Genomic DNA, 20193 nt, shown 5'->3' on the forward strand with positions numbered 1-20193 from the left:
CCTTGATAGAGATCTTGTAGGCGTTTGTCTCTGTCTGAGGGGTTGGAGCAAATGCGGTTGTATCGTAGAGCTTGGCTGTAGACAATGGATCATGTGGTGTGGTCTGGATGAAAGCTGGAGGTATGTAGGTAGGAATAGCGGTCAGTAGGTTTCCGGTATAGGGTGGTGTTTATGTGCCCATTGCTTATTAGCACAGTAGTGTCCAGGAAGTGAATCTCTTGTGTGGACTGATCCAGGCTGAGGTTGATGGTGGGATGGAAATTGTTGAAATCATGGTGGAATTCCTCAAGGCCTTCTTTTCCATGGGTCCAGATGATGAAGATGTCATCAATGTAGCGCAAGTAGAGTAGGGGCATTAGGGGACGAGAGCTGAGGAAGCGTTGTTCTAAGTCAGCAATAAAAATGTTGGCATACTGTGGGGCCATGCGGGTACCCATAGCAGTGCCGCTGATTTGAAGGTATACATTGTCAACAAAAAAAATTCAAAAACAGACTCCAACGAGAGACTGCTGAATTGGAATTAATTTGCAAACTGGATACAATTAACTTAGGCTTGAATAGAGACTGGGAGTGGATGGGTCATTACACAAAGTAAAACTATTTCCCCATGTTTATTCCCCCCCTCCAGCCCCCACTGTTCCTCAGATGCTCTTGTCACTTGCTGGAAATGGCCCACCTTGATCATCATTACAAAAAGTTCCCTCCCCCCCCCCCGGCTCTCTTGCTGGTAATAGCTCACCTTAAGTGATCACTCTCTTGTTACTGTGTGTATGGTAACAACCATTGTTTCATGTTCTCTATGTATATAAATCTCACCACTGTATTTTCTACTGAATGCATCTGATTAAGTGAGCTGTAGCTCACAAAAGCTTATGCTCAAATAAATTTGTTAGTCTCTAAGGTGCCACAAGTACTCCTTTTCTTATTCCAGATATATCTTCAGGAGATATTGTACCTGCTTGGCGTCTCCCTCTGTCCAGAGAGGGAACAACAAAAGAGAACAACAAACAAATCCTTACCCTCCAGATTTGAAAGTATCTTCTTTCCTCATTGGTCCTTCTGGTCAGGTGCCAGCTAGGTTATTTGAACTGTTTAACCCCTTACAGGTAAGGCAATTCAGTACAACTGCTACTCTTTCCTCTATATTTATGACACCAGACGACTCTAGCTAGTGGTGGTCCTAATTTACCACTCCCACTAGAAGAAAGTGTAGCTTGAGAGATCTAGCCAATTTCCAACCCCTCAGTTCCAGACCATGAAAGAGAATCTGGCTTTTAGCCTTTTCTTCTGTTTCATAATTGTTCACAAACTGAGTCTGATTGCTGTGAATATATTTGCTATTAATTTCTTCTTCTCTCTCCTTCTCTTAGCAAGCTTTCTTTCAGCTAAGCTGAAATGCATAACCCAGTGAAAGGCCCAACTTAGTGGTACTCTCATGATGGGGACAGGGAATACGCTTAAAACAATGAGGTTCATCTGTCAATTTTTTCCTCCAGATGTATGAGGTGGGTGATCTCCACTGGTTTGTTTAATGAAGGTTTCCAGCTTGGCCCCAGTACCTGAGCCTCCCATACCACAGTGTGGTAAAACTGGAGCCCCAGATGGACATTACAGTAGCCTTAATAATTTATTTATTTATTTTGGTGTGGTTTGACTGGAATAACCAAGTGCTTTACGGTAACACATCACACAGTAGCAGAGTGTCACAAAGTAGCTGGTTTGTTGATGCATTTTTTAAAAAAACACTTCCTGCACTCTAAAAGCTCTTCATTTTATTGCTGGTCATCATCCCCATGAATCCTTGTCTCCTTGTTCCAGGACCAAGTACCTCTTCAGTGCTTCCCTCAACTGCTATGAATGACATTCTCTAGACTACTCGGCAGGAAGATTGTGTGTATTTTGTGAAGATTGTATTTTTTAAAGTGATATGTAGTTATGCATTATGATGGTAGTTATGTACAGAACTTGCATTTCTAGCAAGAGGGTATCTCCTGGACACAATTGCCCTTTTGTGTTCCATTAGAGGCAGCATGTTAAAGAAAGACACATACTGTGCTCTCACCTGGATACATTTTATTGTTCTTTCTTATTTTCCCTTAATGTAAAATAAAAATTCAGGAAGAGATTACACATTTGTGATGTATATGTGAAAAATATAAGATATGCCCAGCCACTCATGATCCTCCCTCTAGGCACTAAGGGCATCAACTCTTCCACACAACTGATCTACAGCACAAGACACACAGGTGTAAAGGGGGTCATCTCTGTATGTGAGCCATCTCTTGGCAATGTTTGCATCCCATTGCCACCATTACATGGATCTTATAGTACAATAAGCAAATGGCTGAAGTGAACAAATGTAACCCTTACAAATGGCTGTGAGTGAAAGTCTACAAGGAGATGTTAGCAAATAAGATGCTGTGGGCCAGATTCTGATCTGTTATATTGGTGTCAATCCAGAGTAATTCTGTTGAATATCCTTGCACTTCAGTGGAGTTGCTCTGGATTTACACAAGTATAGCGAAGATCAGAATTTGGCCCAATGTGCACTGTTTAGACCCAAAAAATAACCCTTGCAAGCACAAATACATTTCTGGGCACAACTATATAGTATTGATTATAATTACATATTTGTCTCAAGTTAAATGGCCTAAATCCTGATTTTAGCCCTAGCCTGGCAGTTTGAGTGGACTAATACAATAAGGGTAAAATTTCAGGCAAGAAAAATGTTACCTAGTGATTTGTCATCCAACTAATTTTACCAAATATGTGTGCTGATGAGAAGTAGAACCAAGTTGTTTTCAAATAGACAATAAAAATGCTTTTCCTATTAATACCAGCGGGATTAGTGTTATTGTCAGAGTTCCTTCAGGGTAGCTTTGTGAATCAGAAAACCCTTGCTGAAGCTGATTGTCTGTGCACCATGGAGCCTCATATATAATATATTATGTACCTATGGAAAAAATGGAAAATGTCATATTTCGTGCATTACTCATTGTCAGCATGCCAATTCTCTGTGTTTAACCACAAAGAAAGAATAAAATACACTGAAAACTTAAGTCAATTAACCTTAAAGACTGATTCTTTTCAACTCAAGAAAGATGGAGAGAATACAATGCAAAACCATCTTAGCAAAAGCTAGAATAAGGCAGCCTATTTACAGTGATCAGACAATGGCCCTGAATGCTGTAATTAAAGAACGAGTTGCCTTTGAAACCACCGTTTTGGATTGCTTCTTTGTTCAACAAAAACTACATTTATATCCTTTTATAAGCTCATCTCTGGTATGACAATCCATATTAGCAGCTGCTGTGATCACATCAAAGCAACCAAAACAAAATAGCTTTTTCCTCTCTCTCCTAAAATAATACCCTGAAATAAAAATTATTGTAGGTTTTTTCATGATTTTCCTCTCATATGTACAGTAGGGTTTATTTTCCCCTCAAAAACACCAATTATAAATACAATACATGCATGAGATGAATCAACTTACCCTTCAGATCACGGAGGAGTGAGACAGAATGATTGAGATCAATATTTTATATTATAAGTTAGAACAATTGACATTGAAGTTGCATTTCTGCTTTTTTCCCTCCTAGCTTATGTAAGCGGGGGAATAGTCCCGCAATTGTGGGGAACTTTCCTGGCTTCTGCACTATCCCGGTGAAGTGGGCTAGCAAAAGGATCTGAATCCTCGCTCCCACTTCCTTTACCCAGTGGCCTCCCTGCCCTTGAGGACTCCCCTTTCACTCTCCTGTCTGGAAGAGTCCTTGTAACCCCAACAAGGCTGGGCCCAGGATTCCTGGGGGGCTCGACCACCAACCCTGCTGTGGTCACCTAGGACAGGGGCTAGGTGTCAGGAAGAGATTACACATTTGTGTCCCCACTCCGGGGTACTCTCTCTGCACTGGGCACTTCTCTGACCCACTGACCATTACATACAAGTTAAAGCAAATGCAAGTTATTTAATCAACAATTAATTTTAAAAAGAATAAGGAATAATGAGAAAGGTTAAAGGAAACACATCAACCCGCTCTGTGGCAGGGAACATCACAAACAGTGTCTCTGGAATGTCCGGGCAGTTCACAGTCTGTTCCCTGTACGTCCCAGGCCTTCTTCTCAGTCCCTGGCTGTGCTGCAGGGATGCTGTGGGTTGGACACTTGCTCTGGTGGTGGCCACACGCTCTCAGGCTCTAAGTGGTAGGACCCTTCTTCCCAGTGTCGCCCCCGCCCTGTCGGGGTTATGATCCAAGCCTGGCCTGCAGAGCCCCTTGGCTGAGGCGTCTCCCTGTGCTGGGCCCGCTGCCCAGGGTCCCCCGCGCTGTCCCCAGCTGCTCACCACACCCAGCTCCAGACTGCTCCAGCCCCAGCTGCACCACTCGGTCTCAGTGCTGCTGCTGCTCTGCCTCCAGCTCCCTGGGCTGCTTCTTTGGCCCCTCTGCCTCCGGTTGCTACAGCTCTGCTCCCAGGACAGGTCTGCTCTGCAGGCTGCTTCTGTGACTCGCTCCCAGCACTGACCTGCTTCCTGGGCTGCTTTTCTGGCCCCTCTGGCTCTGGTTGCTGCAGCTCTGCTCCCAGGGCAAGTCTGCTCTCTCTGGGCTGTGCCTCTGGCTTTGGGGCTGCAGCTCTGCTCCCAGGACAGGGTGTGCTCTCTCTGGATCTGGCCCGGCCCTGCTCCCTAGCTCAGCTCGGGCCCTTGCTTTCTCCTTAGCTGGGCCCCACTCTGTCTGACCCACGCAATTTCCAGCTCTCATGGAGGATGGGACCTCCCTGGCCTCCTGACTCCCTGATTAGCCTGCTCGCCCTGTCATTCAGGCTGACCTGGAGCATTGGCCTCTCCCCATTGTTCCTGGAGGCTGTCAGTCTCAGGGTCCTGATTCCCCATTGACCCTTCCCCCTTTTTGTACTGGAAGCTAGCAACTAAAACACCCCCACCGAATGTTGGTAAGGGGGCAACAGTCCCCTTACACTTAGGACCCAGTTCCATAGCTGCTCTGAGAGTGAAATGTTCATCGACTCCCCTGGGAACTGTGCACACATGATGTCTCAGAATGAGGTCCATAATTAAGTCAATTAATAATAATTAGTTCTTACATCACTTTTTTCATCTATTCACTTCAAAGCACTTTATGAAGGAAGCCATTATCGTTACTCGCATTTTACAAACAGAAAAATCGAAACACAAAGAGGTAACCTGACTTGCCCACGGTCACCCAGTAGGTCTGTAAGAGAGCTCGGACTAAAACCCAGGTTTCCTGATTCCCACTTCAGGGCTATTTCTACTGGACCATATTGTCAAGTACATAGCAGGTTTCTTAACATCTCTGGTTTGTTTGTTCTTTCTCCTACAAAGATCAGCACAGAGTGCAATCTACTATCCCAAACATCAGATATTGAATCTCTGGACCCATAGGCTGGAAGTCCTAGCGGGTCAAATTCAGCCTCTCTCCTCCAAACAGCCTCCACTGATTAACTGAATTCCATACAGCTGGTGGTGTGGGATCTCTCTGAAAGGAGGTTTGAGGTGAGGGAGGAGAGACGGTCTTGGCCTTTTTGCATGGATGTTAAAGATTCCCTGGCATGTTTTATAAGAATAGGGATTTTCCCTGCTGTCGTTTCCCAAATTTCCTTTCCCCTACTATTACACTGTGCACTAGCTACCCACCTGACCATAGGCATGGAGCACCCACGGAAAAAAATTAGTGGATGCTTAGCACCCACCAACAGCTAGCACCTTCCCCTCCCCCCAGCACTCCCACCTGCCAGCGGCCCTGCTGGTCAACCCCTCCCCCTCCCTCCCAGTGCCTCCTGCCCACTGCCATCAGCTGTTCCAGAGCATGCAGGAAGCACTGGGGTGTCAGGGGCTGGGGGGAGGACGGCAGGCGGTAGGGGTGGGGAACGGCCCCCACTTGCTCTGGCCTAGGGTCCCACCAATCGATAATCCGCCTCTGACCCTCTCTCTGGAATACCTGCTCAGCTAGAATGACAATAGACTGCCTTGTGGTGTGACATGGTCAGCTCAAATCACTGTTTTCATCAAAGCTGCTACAGGCTCCTGTAGGAGAAAAGTGAACAAAATATCTCTACACAGTGTCAGTAAAACAAAATCCATTCTTAATGGGGGCTGTCTGTTGGTGGGGTTTAGCAAAAAGTTTTAATTTGAAATCTATTTTAAGGTTTTCATTTTAGCTTATAAACTTTTTTCAGCAGTCTTATACTTCTGGCTAAGCGAGTAGGTAAACATGGTCATACATCTCCACCAGTAGAGGCATTATCTTTTCTCAGTCACATGTCCAGTATGAAATTCAGCCAATGTCCCACTAAGCCCAGGTAAACTATCTTTGTGTGGGGAAGTATAGGTAGAGGACAGAATTCATCCCCAAGCTAGCCAATGAGGCCTAGAATAGCCCTGCAGCTCCTCTATAGCCTCTACTCCCACCCCAGGCTGTAATCGGAGCTGCAAACTCTGTGAACCCCCAGTGTGAGCTAATCTTGTCTTTCCTAGCTATTTTACCTCACCTCTCTCCTAACCTCCATGCTTATTTTCATCTACCTAGAGCATGAAGCCCAGCACCACTGCATTCAGAGGGTGCTGCAGAGACCCTTGGCGCATCCACTCCACCCTTATGTTCTCCATACACAGCAAAAATCACTATTTCGCCGGGTTTTCTATGGCTCCTGCCCTGTGTGGTGAATTTCACTTCCAGTGCATTACAGTCATGCTTTCTGTCATGCAGCACATTTCCTCCTCCCAAAGCAATACACTGTGCGCTTTGATAGGACCTTTCTAAAGCGTCCTGATTAATAAATGATTGCATTGAGTCAGCCAGTCTGAACGAAGCTGCAGCAGGAGCTCTGTTTGTAAAGATGGCCTCACACATTCATGCACCCATCTATTAACCACCCTGGCTGCGGAGGGGCTGATTTTGCAAGCACCAAACCATTAGAAAACAAAAGAAGCAGATCTATGTTTCTACATATAGTGACATTTTAAATGCCAAGTGCTTTAAGCCATTTCTATCATAATGGAATTCTCTAAAAACCACTTCGGCAGTTTCTGATTTATTCCTTTCCTGTTGGATTGATGACTCTTTTTATTTGGAGGGCTTACACTTTGCATGCAGCAGCATGCCTTTGATGCACACTGCACCCATGTTATAGGAAAGAGCAACCAAAACCACAGCTCCAAATGCAACATTTTTGAGCTTTTGTTATTTTTACTTCTGAGAGTTAGAATTTCTGCAACAAAGTTACACAACTGCCTACCAGCAATGTCGCTTGGCCTTTGGTGAGAGCTCTTTCAATAGAACTTTAGCCACAGCAGTTGTAATTGTTTGATTTTTTAAAGCATCTATATGATGAGATTGCTTCTCTCCCCAGTTCTGAGCAAGGAGGAGACCCCCCTCCAGGACAGACTGCATAAGGGCAGTCCATTCACCCCATGACAATATTCCTATTCCCTTCCTCTGGACCACCTGGGCAGCATGGTAAGGGGAGGACTGAGTGGACCAAGGGAGAATCCACAAAAGTGACTTGCTGAATCAAGGTCTAACTTTAAGCATGAGTCTAGTCCCATTAAAAATTAATAGAACTATCCATGTGCTTGTAGAGCTGCAGAGTTTAAGGCCAGAAGGGACCACTAGATCATCTAGTCTGACTTCCTGCATGTCACAGGCCACCAACACCACCCAGCACCTGCATGCTAAATTCGACAACCGAAAGGAGACCAAAGTATTACAGCCCACAGGAGAATAGATCATTATGTGCCACAGGCAGAGAATAGGAGGGATGGAGGCACACCCTTGTTCAAGGCCCCCGCTATGGCAGACAAATGATTAAATGAGATGTACCCAGATAATCCTGGCAAGTGATCCTCACCCACAGAGGAAGGCAAAAAAACGCAACATCACTGTCAACCGGACATGGGAGGAAATTCCTTCCTGCCCCCACATATGATAATCAGTGGGCATACGAGCAACAACGAGCCAGCCAAACACCTGAAAGAGAGAATGCTCTGGCCCATCTTCAGCTGTGACCATTCCTGATGCTTCAGAGGAAGGAGGTTAAAAATCCTCCCAGAACACATTTGGGTCGCAGTGGAAATTCCTTCCTGATCCCTCCCTTCTAATTTCTCTTCCCAGTTTGTTCATGACCATTTTTTTTTGGGCCAGCATTGTCCTTTAGCTTAAATAACTCTGCACTCTCCTTCTCCTATTGTGGTATTTCCTTCCCCAATATATTTATAGCAAGTAATCATATCCTCTCTGAGCTTTCTCTTTGCTAAGCTAAGCAAGGCAAGCTCTTCCAGTCTCCTCTCATAAAATAGGCCCTCCATTCCCCTGATCATCCTAATAGCTGTTCTCTGCACCTGTTCCCGTTTAAATTAATCTTTCTTGAATATGGGTGACCAGAATTGTACACAGTATTCCCAGTGAGTTCCTACCAGTGCCTTGTATAATGGCATTAACAGTTCTCTATCTCTACTGGAAATGCCTCACCTGACAAATCCTAGGATCACATTTGCCTTCTTAATGGCTGCATTACATTGGTGCCTCAACATAATCGTGTGATTGACCCACATAGGCAGGTCTCTCTCCTCCTCTGTCAGTTGAAACTGCTGAGACCCCAGCTTGCAGCTAAAATTTTTATTACTAGAGCCTAAGTGCATGACCTGGCACATTGTACTATTGAATTTCGTCCCGTTTCTGTCACTCCAGACTTCAAAGTCATCCAGATCTTCCCATGTAATATTCCAATCCTCATCTGTACTGACATCCTTGTATCAGAAATAAATTTCATTAGCACCCTCTTGCTTTTTGTGCAAAGGTCATTAATAAAGTGGTTGGATACTGCAACGCACTTTAGCACTTGCTTAATTATAAGCATCAATGCAACTACTCAGAGTTTAATGGAGCTGCTTAAAATCAAGCATATTTTTCTCTGCTGGATCAGGCCAGAGCATTCGGCGCCTTGCAGGATCAAGCCCATAGTTAGGCACGTGCTTAAGTACCTTGCACAATCTCCTCTCTGGCCCAATAAAGATCAGCAGAAAAAGGTAACAACGCCTGACCTTTATTATCCTTTCCACAGAGCCTCAGCCACTCATCCTATGAGTTCCAGGGGCAGCCACAGCTGGAGGGATTCCATTAGTACCATACTGGCTGGAACAATATAGCTGGCAATAGAGGGAATCCAGGGCAGCTGCAGAAATTCAGGACCTTGATATGGATGACCCTAGAGATTGGCAGAGTACCTGATTGAGCCCTATAGCCTATTTAATGAATGAAGAGGTCAACCCCCAACCCCCACCCAATCCACAGAATGATGCAGAGAGGATCTCCCTGTGGAGATCCTCCAGGAGATTTTCTGCCCCCAGGATCTTCTCATGTGGGTTCTCCTGCAAGAGGGGACAGTTCTAGCCCCTAGAGCTTAAATTGTATTGATCCTCACAACTTTCTGAAGGGAGCTGCCGAGGGTTAAATCCTATTCACCTTATTTGGATAAGCCTCCCATTGAAGTCAATGACATGAGCAAAGTGGGCAAGATTTGACTCACAAATGTGAGATGTTACTATCATTCAGAACCTAACTACTGAAACATGCTTTCCTTGCAGAATCTTATTGTAAACAAAATTTGCTTTAAAATCTGCCTGAACACGGGAGAGCAGAGTTTATAATGGTAGGCAGAGAAAATTTACAAGCAGTCTCGTGAATACAGATCACACCAGAAAATCCACACCGCTAAGTGAATAGTTACTCTCTGCTGTTCCTCTGGAACCTTTTTCCTCCTACAGGCTGAATCAAGAGGAGTTGAGAGTGCTTGGAGCTTTTTAGGAGTGAACTCGCAAGGGAGAGAAATCTCAGGTTCCATTGACAAATTTGTCATTTATCTACGTACTCAAATGAAACAAATTTGCCAGGGTAAACATTGTATAGAAAATGTCAGCAATTTCTTTCCTTATGTTGAAAACATGCAAGGATTTTTTTGTTTGTTTTGTTTTGTTTTTTTGGCATAGATACAACTGAGCATTCAACTCAGTAGATGCCCAGGCCATTGTTAAAAAATGCACACTCCCCCACTTTAAATCCTACAACCTTAATTATTTTCATCAACGTTTTTCTGGCTTTGTTTACATTGGAGTTATATTTAAAAAACAAAAATATTTCTTTAACAGCCACGAATAGACATCCTATTTATGTTATTTCCACATTTTATTGCTGACATATTTGGCCAACTCTACTCATGCATTGATTCATTTGGCTTTTCACATTTGTAACGCAAGTAGGATTGGTCCACTCCATGTTGCCTTAAAGGGTTACCATCAACCTGAAAAATAACATTTCCATCTGATCATTTTCTACCTACTATTGCTACAAGTAACCCCTGCTAGATTTCACAGACAAATAAGACCTTAAATAAAAGTTCTCCACTGTTTGAGTCAGTTTGCTTATTTGCTGGTTTTGAATTTGGCAGAACACGATGCCGTCAGTTTCACGGTTTTGCTGATGGTCAGTTGCATCACTCTCATGCAGGGCTCTGGGAAGAGCTCATGAGCACCACAGGCTCTGGAAGAGGGCGTTTACCAGGAACAGCAGCAGCAAAACTGAAAGTGAAAATGTGCAGGCAGCCAACAGGCATGTATATACAGAGATGAAGGAGAAGCAGCAGGAGTGATGAGCCCAGGCATGTTTGGGGGCATTGCTCTATGGATCACCTAAAATCTTTAAAATGAAGCTACTCACAGGCTTAAAAAATTAGGCTGATACTTAAATGCCTCGCTTTGTACTGGGGTCCTAGATATCGCTGTTAAGAGGGTATGGAGTAACCTTCTGGATCACCACTAATAAAGAGCCTGAAAGTGCTGAGCAGTCTCATAACCACACAGCACCTTGCTCAAAAAGCATTAGCTCCGTATGTGTGCACACATGGGGGACGGGGGGAAAGAGGTGCAGTATCTGTGTGGGGAACTCCCACAAGACACTTCATTTCCCCACAGCTTCCAAGAGTGCAGGGAACCTACACTTGCAGTTCCCAGCTGTAGGGGACTGTGGAACTTGTAGCATTACATTTGTGGTGTGCTCCCTCAATTCTGTTCCAACCAAGCCTCTGGGGATGAGGCTTCCGGCCCTCAGGATTCCTCTTCCCACTGCAAATATATAGGGCAAAGCTGCATAAATTACGCCTGCTAGGTTTCCAGGGGGCAACCATTATCAGGAGAGCCCCTGGTACCATGATCATGCAGTAGACCTGTTGTTCCTGGGGCCAGTCATAGCGAGAAGTCAAGGAGTGTCCATAAAGTGGTCACTTTCCTCCGGCAAATCCCCAGAGATCTGCAGTTTTGAGAAGTCCAAACCCCACATCACTGACATGTGCACGTAGGGAGCAGGGGGCAAATCCAGCCCAAAGACAAATGGAAGAATTAGAAGAAAACTTGCAAAATTCCCACTCCCGCTTAGAGGAAGACGAAGGCCAATATACTGTTGAAGAATCACTGCGTGTTAAGGGTGCATTGGGGAGCATGTTTAGGTATCAAAAATAGGAAGGAGCCATCCTGGACAACTCTATGTTTTTCAGGATAAAAATCTGACACATTTTACTGCCTTGACATTGGTTAAATTAAGCCCACAAAAAATTAAATTCAATTATGCATAAAATAATTATACCAAAATTAAAACATACATAATTTTTCAACATAAAAGTGAAAGCTCCTACTTGCCATCCTATCAGTAAAGTCAATGGCCATATTATAGCTCACTGAACATCAATATTTACTGAAATATTCAAAGACAGACATGTAATAAATCAAATCAATTTCCAATGGAGTTTCAGTAGTTCAACTGTTTTAATAACATATTAAAATGAACTACTAAACAGCCATGTATTTCAGACTGTCCTGTAGTTCCTTTCTCATCCATGCTGATCACCAAGATATTTGTGTCTAAATAGCCTCTGGCTTGCTATTATAATTGGCTTACTCCTTCGTTCTCATTTCCTTCAGTAGTTCAACTATCCAGTGTTTGTAGCACTGAAAGTTAAGACTAGGGCAGTGAAGTATGATAGCACAAACACTGAACTGAAGTACGCTGTATGAGCCAGCCTCCGTTTTCCCAGCTCCAAACTGGAGATAAAGATATTTCCCCTTTTTTTTGTAAAATACTTGGTTTTGATGGATGGAAATCAACTTGTAACATCAAAGGGTTGTTATTAAGCCTGATTGTGGTGATTCTAAAGCTGTTTGAGGCAAGGGCTGTTTTCATGTTCAGTTTTGTATAGGGCTGATCATACTGTCAATGCTCAGCCCTGTGCATATATCCATCTGGCAAGATTGTGCCTAAAAGCTAGGGACCAGATTGTGCTCAGCGTTATGTGGTAATGCAAAGCAGAGGCCTCTGGGAGCCTTCCCTCTTCCAAATGGCCTCTTCTGGCCAGAGACAAATGCATTCCCAGTCCTTGCCCTGCCCTCTATCTCTGCAACAGCCAGTAAAACAGGCTTCCCACATGCAAGAAGCACCTGCTTCATCCTCTCAGAGGATGGAGTAACAATTTGCTCTCTCTGCACTCCCAGGGGCATCGAGTCTGCCTCAAGGACACTGGGGCTGATTCACAGGTCCAGACTTGTGCAGTGCTTTCATGCTGGCTGAAGTGTATGGAGAATGCCACCTCCAGTGAGAGTGAGCGGAGAATTCTTATTCAGCAGCACTTCATATCCACTGCTCCAAAAGGCACAAAGGCAGTGGAGAATCAAGCCCTGTTGTCTCCATATTACCCCCTCCACACTGCAGCGGAAGGCTTCGTGGCCACAATCTGCCCCTTCCTTTGCTACATCTTTGAGCACGCCCCTGAGGACTGGATTTAAATGATTCTTGTTCACTTCATATTTCATTCTACATGGCTGTTCAAAATGGCATCAGAAAATCCTACATTCTTTTTTGGACAATATACCTGGTGCTGCTGTGACACAAACCCAACCGCTGGAAATATTTTTCCTCTCTGCTGTAAACTCTCCTTCATAGGTTTATTTTTCCCCCCAGTTGATGAATTTCAAATATTCCCCATGATTTCTTGTCATACTCTTTGAGGCCAGGTCTACACTACAAACTTACATCGATATAACTGCGTTGCTCAGGAGTGTGAAAAATCCACACTCCAGAGTGACCTAGTTATACCGATCTAATCCTTGGTATAGCTTCTCCCATTGACGCAGCTACTGCCTCTCGCAGCGGTGGATTCATGACACGGACAGAAGCTCTCTCGTTGGCGTAGTGGCATCTTCACTAAAGCACCCACAGCTGCAGCACAGTGCATGTAGAGAAGCCCGAAGTGAATCCTCTCCTTTACTGACCATCAGTTTTTTCTAGCTATAGTACGAATAACGTACTAAGAATCCCTCAAAACCACAATACAGTAAATGAAAGGCCCCAGAAAAGCTAAGCTGAACAGCACTCAACTGCCTCTTGCCCCTTCACAACAGGATCATAGCTACTAAAATCTGTACATACCCACTCTCATTTGTTCTTCGCAACATTAGTAATAAATCCATAATCTACCACAGTAGCCATGCTGTGATCACTAGTATAATTGAATGCAGTAAGAGAGATCGTGGGGACTTCTGGGGCAAAAATCCAGTGAGGAACCAAAGAACTGTTGTCCATTTGGAAATTCACATTGTATACAGTGGTCTACCCTCATGCTTACCAGTACGACAACCGTTACATATCAGACTCTCTTTAAGGCTGCCATCTCACTTCAGAGAATGCAGTATAAGGCATAATAGACATGCTGGGCCGTGGGCTCTCTTCCACTATGTGGTATGGAGGGGCGTGAGTATTCGAAAGTGAAAAGGGCAGTGGAGTTTATTAATCCTGCACTTTCAAGGAACTAGATTAGATGATCAAGGAGGGTCTTTTCCACCTTTTGATTCAGTGAATTCAAACCTTAAAGGTGCAGAGCACCCTGAACTTCCATTTTAGTCAGAGGAGTTGAGGAAGCTGAGCATGTTACAGAATCAGGTCCACTTATTATAATATGGGTGCCCATTTTCCTCCAAGCCTGTGGTGTCATCCCTGCCTGAGCACCAGAGTTTGGGGGCTCCAGGGTATTTCAGAAGACGGGTCGGGTTGTGGGAAGGAGAAGTCAGGGAGCACCTGCTTATTACACCGTGATCTCTTCCAAAAGAAGGAGATAGCTGCATGTAAGCGAGTGTTGCCAATCCCAGCATTTCCTTATACTCTGCGCCTGCACTGCTGTTGGAGAGGAGAGTTCTGGGTAATATGGGAGCACAGTTCATGAGCCCAGAAAGAGAGCAGCACCGTAAGTCTAGTCTTGTGTGCAGAGATCTCTGCATCTGTCGGGAAGCAGCTTCCACTCTCTGCAGCTCCCCAGCGTCTGTGGTGTTTTGAGGCTGTGGCCTTGTCAGCTAATAACACTCTCCTCCCAGAGGGACTAAGAGGTTAGAAAGACCACAAGGTAAAACCTCATGGAATGGCCCTCAGCCCGCATCATGTGGGTTTCCCCAGGGGCAGGCCCAGGCAGGAACCATGCTAATTTTCCAGTGAATTACATAGTTGCCACCACTACTCACTTTCCTCCTCTTAAGGAGCTTTGCTTTCAATTTACAGATTCCGCTCCGCTGGGTTTTCCAGCTCAAATGGAAACCCTCTTTTCAAGATTTTAATGAATCTTAGCGTGGAACTTGAGTCACAGGTTCTCAGCCCAGAGACAAAGGATTTTTCAATGCAGAGCTTTAGCTGCCAATGAATGGGGTCATATTTTATAGTAGAGTGTGAAAAAAATAATATTTTTAGAAGACTTGGACACTTTTAGGTGAGTTAATTTCCCAGAATGCCATTTTCTAGGCCCAATAAACTGTCAGGTGGAGGAAGCACTTTTGTGTTTTTGTTTTAGATCAGTCAAAATAGGAGCGTTTGAGAAGATGCCATGCAATAGACCATGATTATAACTGAACTTTTTGCCCTAAAGTTGAAATTCACCCCTTCCCTCTTCTCCCCTCCAATAAGGAAACTTCTTGCATATTGGTAGGTTGGAATTCATCAGACTCCAACAGGCAGGCTCTGAGACTGCAGCTCAGTCTCTACCCAGCCACTGCTCATATAATCTCTTGCCACCCTTTGCAGGACTTTAGGGCTTTTGGATCTGCATACGCACAGATATTATAACCCCTGCTCCAGCTGATTCCCCAAAAGCCTCTTCCACTGCGGCATATCTGAGATTTCTTCCTAGCTAACACGGGTTTGTGACAACTCCACCCTCACCCCCTCCTGTGCACTGCAACACAACAGACTGATGTGGAGTGAAGGACTTTCCTGGACCTCTGCTGCAGTGAATTTAACCCTAAGGGAAGGGAAGCATTCCCTTCTCTGACTTGTTACATTCTTGACTGCTTCATCTCATGGAATTTCCAGACAAAGGCTTGTCTACACTGGCACTTTACAGCTTTACACTTTTCTCGCTCAGGGGTGTGAAAAAAACGCACCCCTGAGTGTTGCAAGTTTCAGCGATGTAACGAGCCAGTATAGACAGTGCACCGGCGCTGGGCACCAGTAGCCATGCTCTTAGTGCTGGTAGCTACGCCCCTCGTGGAGGTGGGTGTTTTAGAGCGTTGGGAGGTCTCTCCCAGCGCTGTGCCATGACTACAAAGCCACGTTAAAATGCTGCCATGGCAGTGCTTTAACGTTGCCAGTGTAGACAAGCCCTAAGAGAGCCCATGCACTCAATGAATGCAGAATATGCAGTCGAGACTTTTGCCTTCCAGTGCAAGCCCTTGGGAGCTAGTTCAGTCCTTTCATCAGGATTTTGTGGAGTAACAAGCCCCAAGAGTAGGAATGCCATGAATACCTAGTACAAATACTTGGGGAAAACCCAGCAAAAAATCACCACTATGACGTTAATGTCAGAATCACAATGATACATTTATATCATAGCACATCTAAAGGATCTACAGGTCCAGAACCAAGTTTGTGGCTTTTCTCCTTCTTGCCTCAAGAGAGGCACACTCCTACCTCTTAATCCCTGCCTCAGTGCTCTGGTGCATAAAAAGGGGTATTATTACTTGCCTATCTCACAAGAGAGATGTGAGGCTTAATCAATTAACCTTTGTGAAGTGACTTGAGATCCTTTGGTTGAAGGCTTTATATTAGCGCTAAGCACTCACAGAAATGTTGGACTGGAAGGGTTCTCAAGAAGCCATCTGGTGCATTCCCCTGCACTGAGGCAGGATTAAGTATACCCTGGCACTTATGGCACTCCCAGTAATGGTCCAGGACTGGAGGAGTGTTAAGTGCCCTGTTCCAAATCTCGTCTCCTATATGCCTACATGTAACTGAATGTACCCCTAGCCAAGCCAGCCTCCCAAAGTCATCTACAACTTCACTTCTCTTTTCACAGGGGTGTCTCCTTTCCCTGGAAAGGTCCAAGCTGCTATCATCCTTCCCCATCCTCCCCCCGTTCCCCAGCATCTCCTCTCTCTAGAGTGAGGGAACAGCACAGAGTCCATGAACCCCACCCCATGAAAAGTCTGCAACTCACCTTGGAAGTAGATGCCTGATTGGATTTGGAGGACCCTGGGGAGGGTTCTTGGATCCAGGGAATGGATGAATTTTGTCAGGTTTGATGCCATGGTCTGTGTTAAGGCAGCACATGCATTTGGTGTCTAAAGGCCAGCAACTTCTGGGAAGCCTGCCATGGTACTCACAGGAACCGAGTCTGGGACTTCTCTCAGAAACTTTCTGTTGCTGGAGGGAGGCGTGGGGAGGAGAGGTGAGGGAGGCGCTTCTCTTCTTTACTATGATCGCCACTTCCTCCCACTGTGGCAGCTCAAGGGGTGGTGGGGGGCAAGAGTAGGTTGAGCAATACCACAAGAATGGGCATCAAATGACATGGTTAAGTTTATACTGCCTGGTGCTTGGGCATGTGCCAATTTAGGCTAAACGAAGTGCTGCTTATGTTGGTTGCAGCTGGTACCAAATGTAATAGGAAAGAGGAGGTCTTTCTCCAGAACTCAACCTAAAACAGGGAGTTATTTGATTTGGTACCTTGAGGCACTAACTAGTCATCTGTCCACATGGAAAGGATTTTGTGTAATGTTAAACATATCTGAAGCTGGAAAAACAAATCACATTTATTTTGGAGCACAAAATACAGTTTTACATTTGTGCTTTTCAGAAACCACAAACTCTCTGGAGATGTAAAATGAAACTGTTTTGTTTTTTTGCTTTTGCTGCTTTTAGAGAGTTCCTGTGGTGTCGTGAGGAAGGTGCAGACAAAAATATGGGCCTCTTTGGATCTGTGCATGACAGTTGAATTTAGCTATGCAGAATAGCCAAGATTTTCAAAAGCAACTAGTTACTTTGGGGCTCTCACTTGGCGTACCTTAACAGGGCCTGGATTTCAGAGGGTAGATGCCTCGCACTTTCTGAAAAATCAGCCTGGTTTAAGGTGTCTCAAATTGGGCACCCAAAATCACTAGTCGCTTTTGAAAATCTTTGCCATTGTTCATATATGAGTTTGGCTCCGCTATATGTAACAACAGTGAGTAGTGCCATCGATTTCAATAGCAGTGCACGTAGGGTAAGGCATAAAGTCCATAAAATCATAGAGTCAATGGTAGGATTAGGGCTCTTCCTTGCTACACTGTTTCACACTCTACAGTGACAACAGGTTCTTCCCTAAGTATCTATATGGTGTCAGGATAAAGCAGCAAGCTAGCTGTGTAATCAGATGGGTGGGGGAGTGGATTGCCACCTACTTTAATTAATTAGCCTCTTACAGTTCGTATGGCAAATTCCACCTTCTCTGTATGTATATATCTATCTATCTTCTTACTATATGTTCCATTCAATGCATCCGATGAAGTGGGCTGGAGCCCACGAAAGCTTATGCTCTAAAAAATTGGTTAGTCTCTAAGGTGCAACAAGTACTCCTGGTTTTTTTTTGCGGCTACAGACTAACACGGCTGCTAACTATTTTAATTGTGACAGACTGACAATATCCTGAACGAACTTTATGGGATTAAGATAAACTTTACTGAGTTAAACTAAACCTCATTGAATTCAGATTAAAACCTTTCGGGTACACTTATTAAAGATGCAGTTATGGGTTGTGGACCCGCAGGTACCTTCCCTAGTTGGGAGGAGGAGGAGAATAAATTAGCCATTATCAGCCTTAGAAGCCTCCTGAAGACAGGTGCATATACTAGTTCAAAGTGGATACTTCAGAGACCCAGAAACAAAGAAAAGACTTTTGGAGAAAAAGCCGAGTTTAGGCTGACTCGGGGCCTTCGTCCTGATCCAGCAAATGGACAGGACCCTGGTCCATGGAGGGGCCCAGTCCATAGGGTAGGGTTGGAAAGACAGGTCTACTGAGGCCCCATAAGACTGGGGACTTGTTCTGAGTGTTGAAAACCTGCTCTTGCCAGAGCCCAGATGAGAGTCTGGCAAGTTTACTAGCATGTGTGTAGGCTCTTTAACTGGTTTTCCGTTGTTTTATCTAATGCTTTTTATCTTGTATCTGTAGCTATCACTCTCTGAAGAGAAAGCAAGCAGGTGGGCTTAGGCAGACTGTCTTTGCTGGGAAATACACGGTGAAAGCAGGGAACTGTACAGCCTGGACATCCCCCCCATGTCAGAAGGTGGAGAGACGTTTGTCTCCAGCCAAGAGAGAAGGACGGGGGAGCTGGAAGCCTGAGAGTGGGTGCCCTTGCTGGACCACTCAGGGGAAATACAGATGCAGGTGCACTGCACTATGTCATCAGATGATGAGCATGATTGTGACCTGCTTCAGTACTGGGGGTGGGGGTTAATTCGTTTGCTTTTCTGACGTTTTAAAATTGCTTTCTATGTGTATAACATGTCTGAGCTGTCTCTTATAAAGGGGGAATGTTTGCAGCTCGTGGCCCCAAATCACAGGGGCATGGGAGCCAGTTTTAGGGACAGGGTATCTGCACCAGGCACTGGGTGAAGGAATGAGGATCTGATTCGGGGATGGGTAAGGGGTTGCTTAACAGAATGCAGCAGATGGTTTTGTGAGCAGGTGGAGAGATCACCGTTAGCAGCTGGTAACACTGCAGGGTAGAGGCATGAAAAATAGGACTTTGGTTCTAGTAGTGACAGCTATTATTGTTGTCTTACCTAGAAAACAGATGCAGGCAATTATTTACTAGCTTTATAAAAAGACCTTCCCCCATTCCCTTCCAGCAACACACACACACATACACACACAAATTAAGCAAACATAATTAATCATGGGGAAAAAAATAATTTGCATTCCCAAACACCTTTCAGTTCAGTGAGAAAGACACACAATAAAGGGCTCCATCTCACAAGGTGCTGAGCAATCTGGTCCCAGTCCCGCTACGTATTTCTAATAATACCACCAAGCTGTAATATGGCACGTTTTTCATCCATCCATTTCAATGCTCTTTACAAAGGAGGTTGGTAGCATTACCCCATTTTACAGATGGAGAACTGAGGCATAGGGAGGGGAAGTGACTTGCTTAAGGTCACACTGGAGGCCAGTTGCCAAGCTGGGAAAAGAACCCATGTACCCAGAATCCCAGTCCAGTGCTCTATCTACTAGGCAACGCTGCCTCCCTGTGAGTAGTCCCAACAAGTTCAGTGGGAATTTATGTGTGCTCAGATGTTAAGCATGCATTTTGCTGGATCGAGGCCAGAGTGCTCAGCCCCTGGCAGGATTGAGCTCATAAAATTCAATCGTCTCCAGAGGACCGAATGAGTGTGGAAGTTGGCTGAATTCTTCCATTGCCCCTAGAGGTCGGGGTCAATCCAGGTCAGAGCTGAGGTGCTGCAGCAGCATTGTGCAACGTCCCCTCACTTGTCCATGCTGTACTCGGTCTGTGGCTCACTGGCAGGTTTCATTCCTTAGGGTCACCTTTGACCATCACTAAATTGCTCTACATTTGATTTTTTTTTTAATCTAAATTTCTTTTTAGTTTCATCTGACATCGGTAGAGCAGATTTCCTGAAATGCAGCGCCATGATGAATACCTTAACAGCAATTTATGCAAAATTATAAATTGCTTAAAAGGCATTTAAATCTGAGTAACTCAATGTGTAAAGCATAAAGTACATTTCTCTCAGGAACAAAATACAGTAAAAGCTGTGTTATCCGGCACTTTATCAACCGGAAAGCTCTATTAACCGGCAGTTCTGGTATCTC

The 20193-nt window shown here is 44.8% G+C and overlaps 1 protein-coding gene across 1 annotated transcript in view; it reads right to left on the minus strand.

Moving 5' to 3' along the window:
• THEMIS (thymocyte selection associated) overlaps nt 1–16636 on the minus strand; it is a gene marked incomplete at its 5' end in the record, with an annotated part of 122973 nt that extends 106337 nt beyond the window's left edge. The window contains one exon of the mRNA XM_084625127.1: nt 16546–16636. Coding sequence (XP_084481253.1) covers nt 16546–16636 — 91 coding nt within the window. The remainder of the gene's footprint in view (nt 1–16545) is intronic.
• Between the last annotated feature and the right edge of the window lie 3557 nt (nt 16637–20193).

The sequence above is a fragment of the Lepidochelys olivacea genome (genome assembly GCF_965140295.1).
Source record: "Lepidochelys olivacea isolate rLepOli2 genome assembly, chromosome: 3".
Lineage (NCBI taxonomy): Eukaryota > Metazoa > Chordata > Testudines > Cheloniidae > Lepidochelys > Lepidochelys olivacea.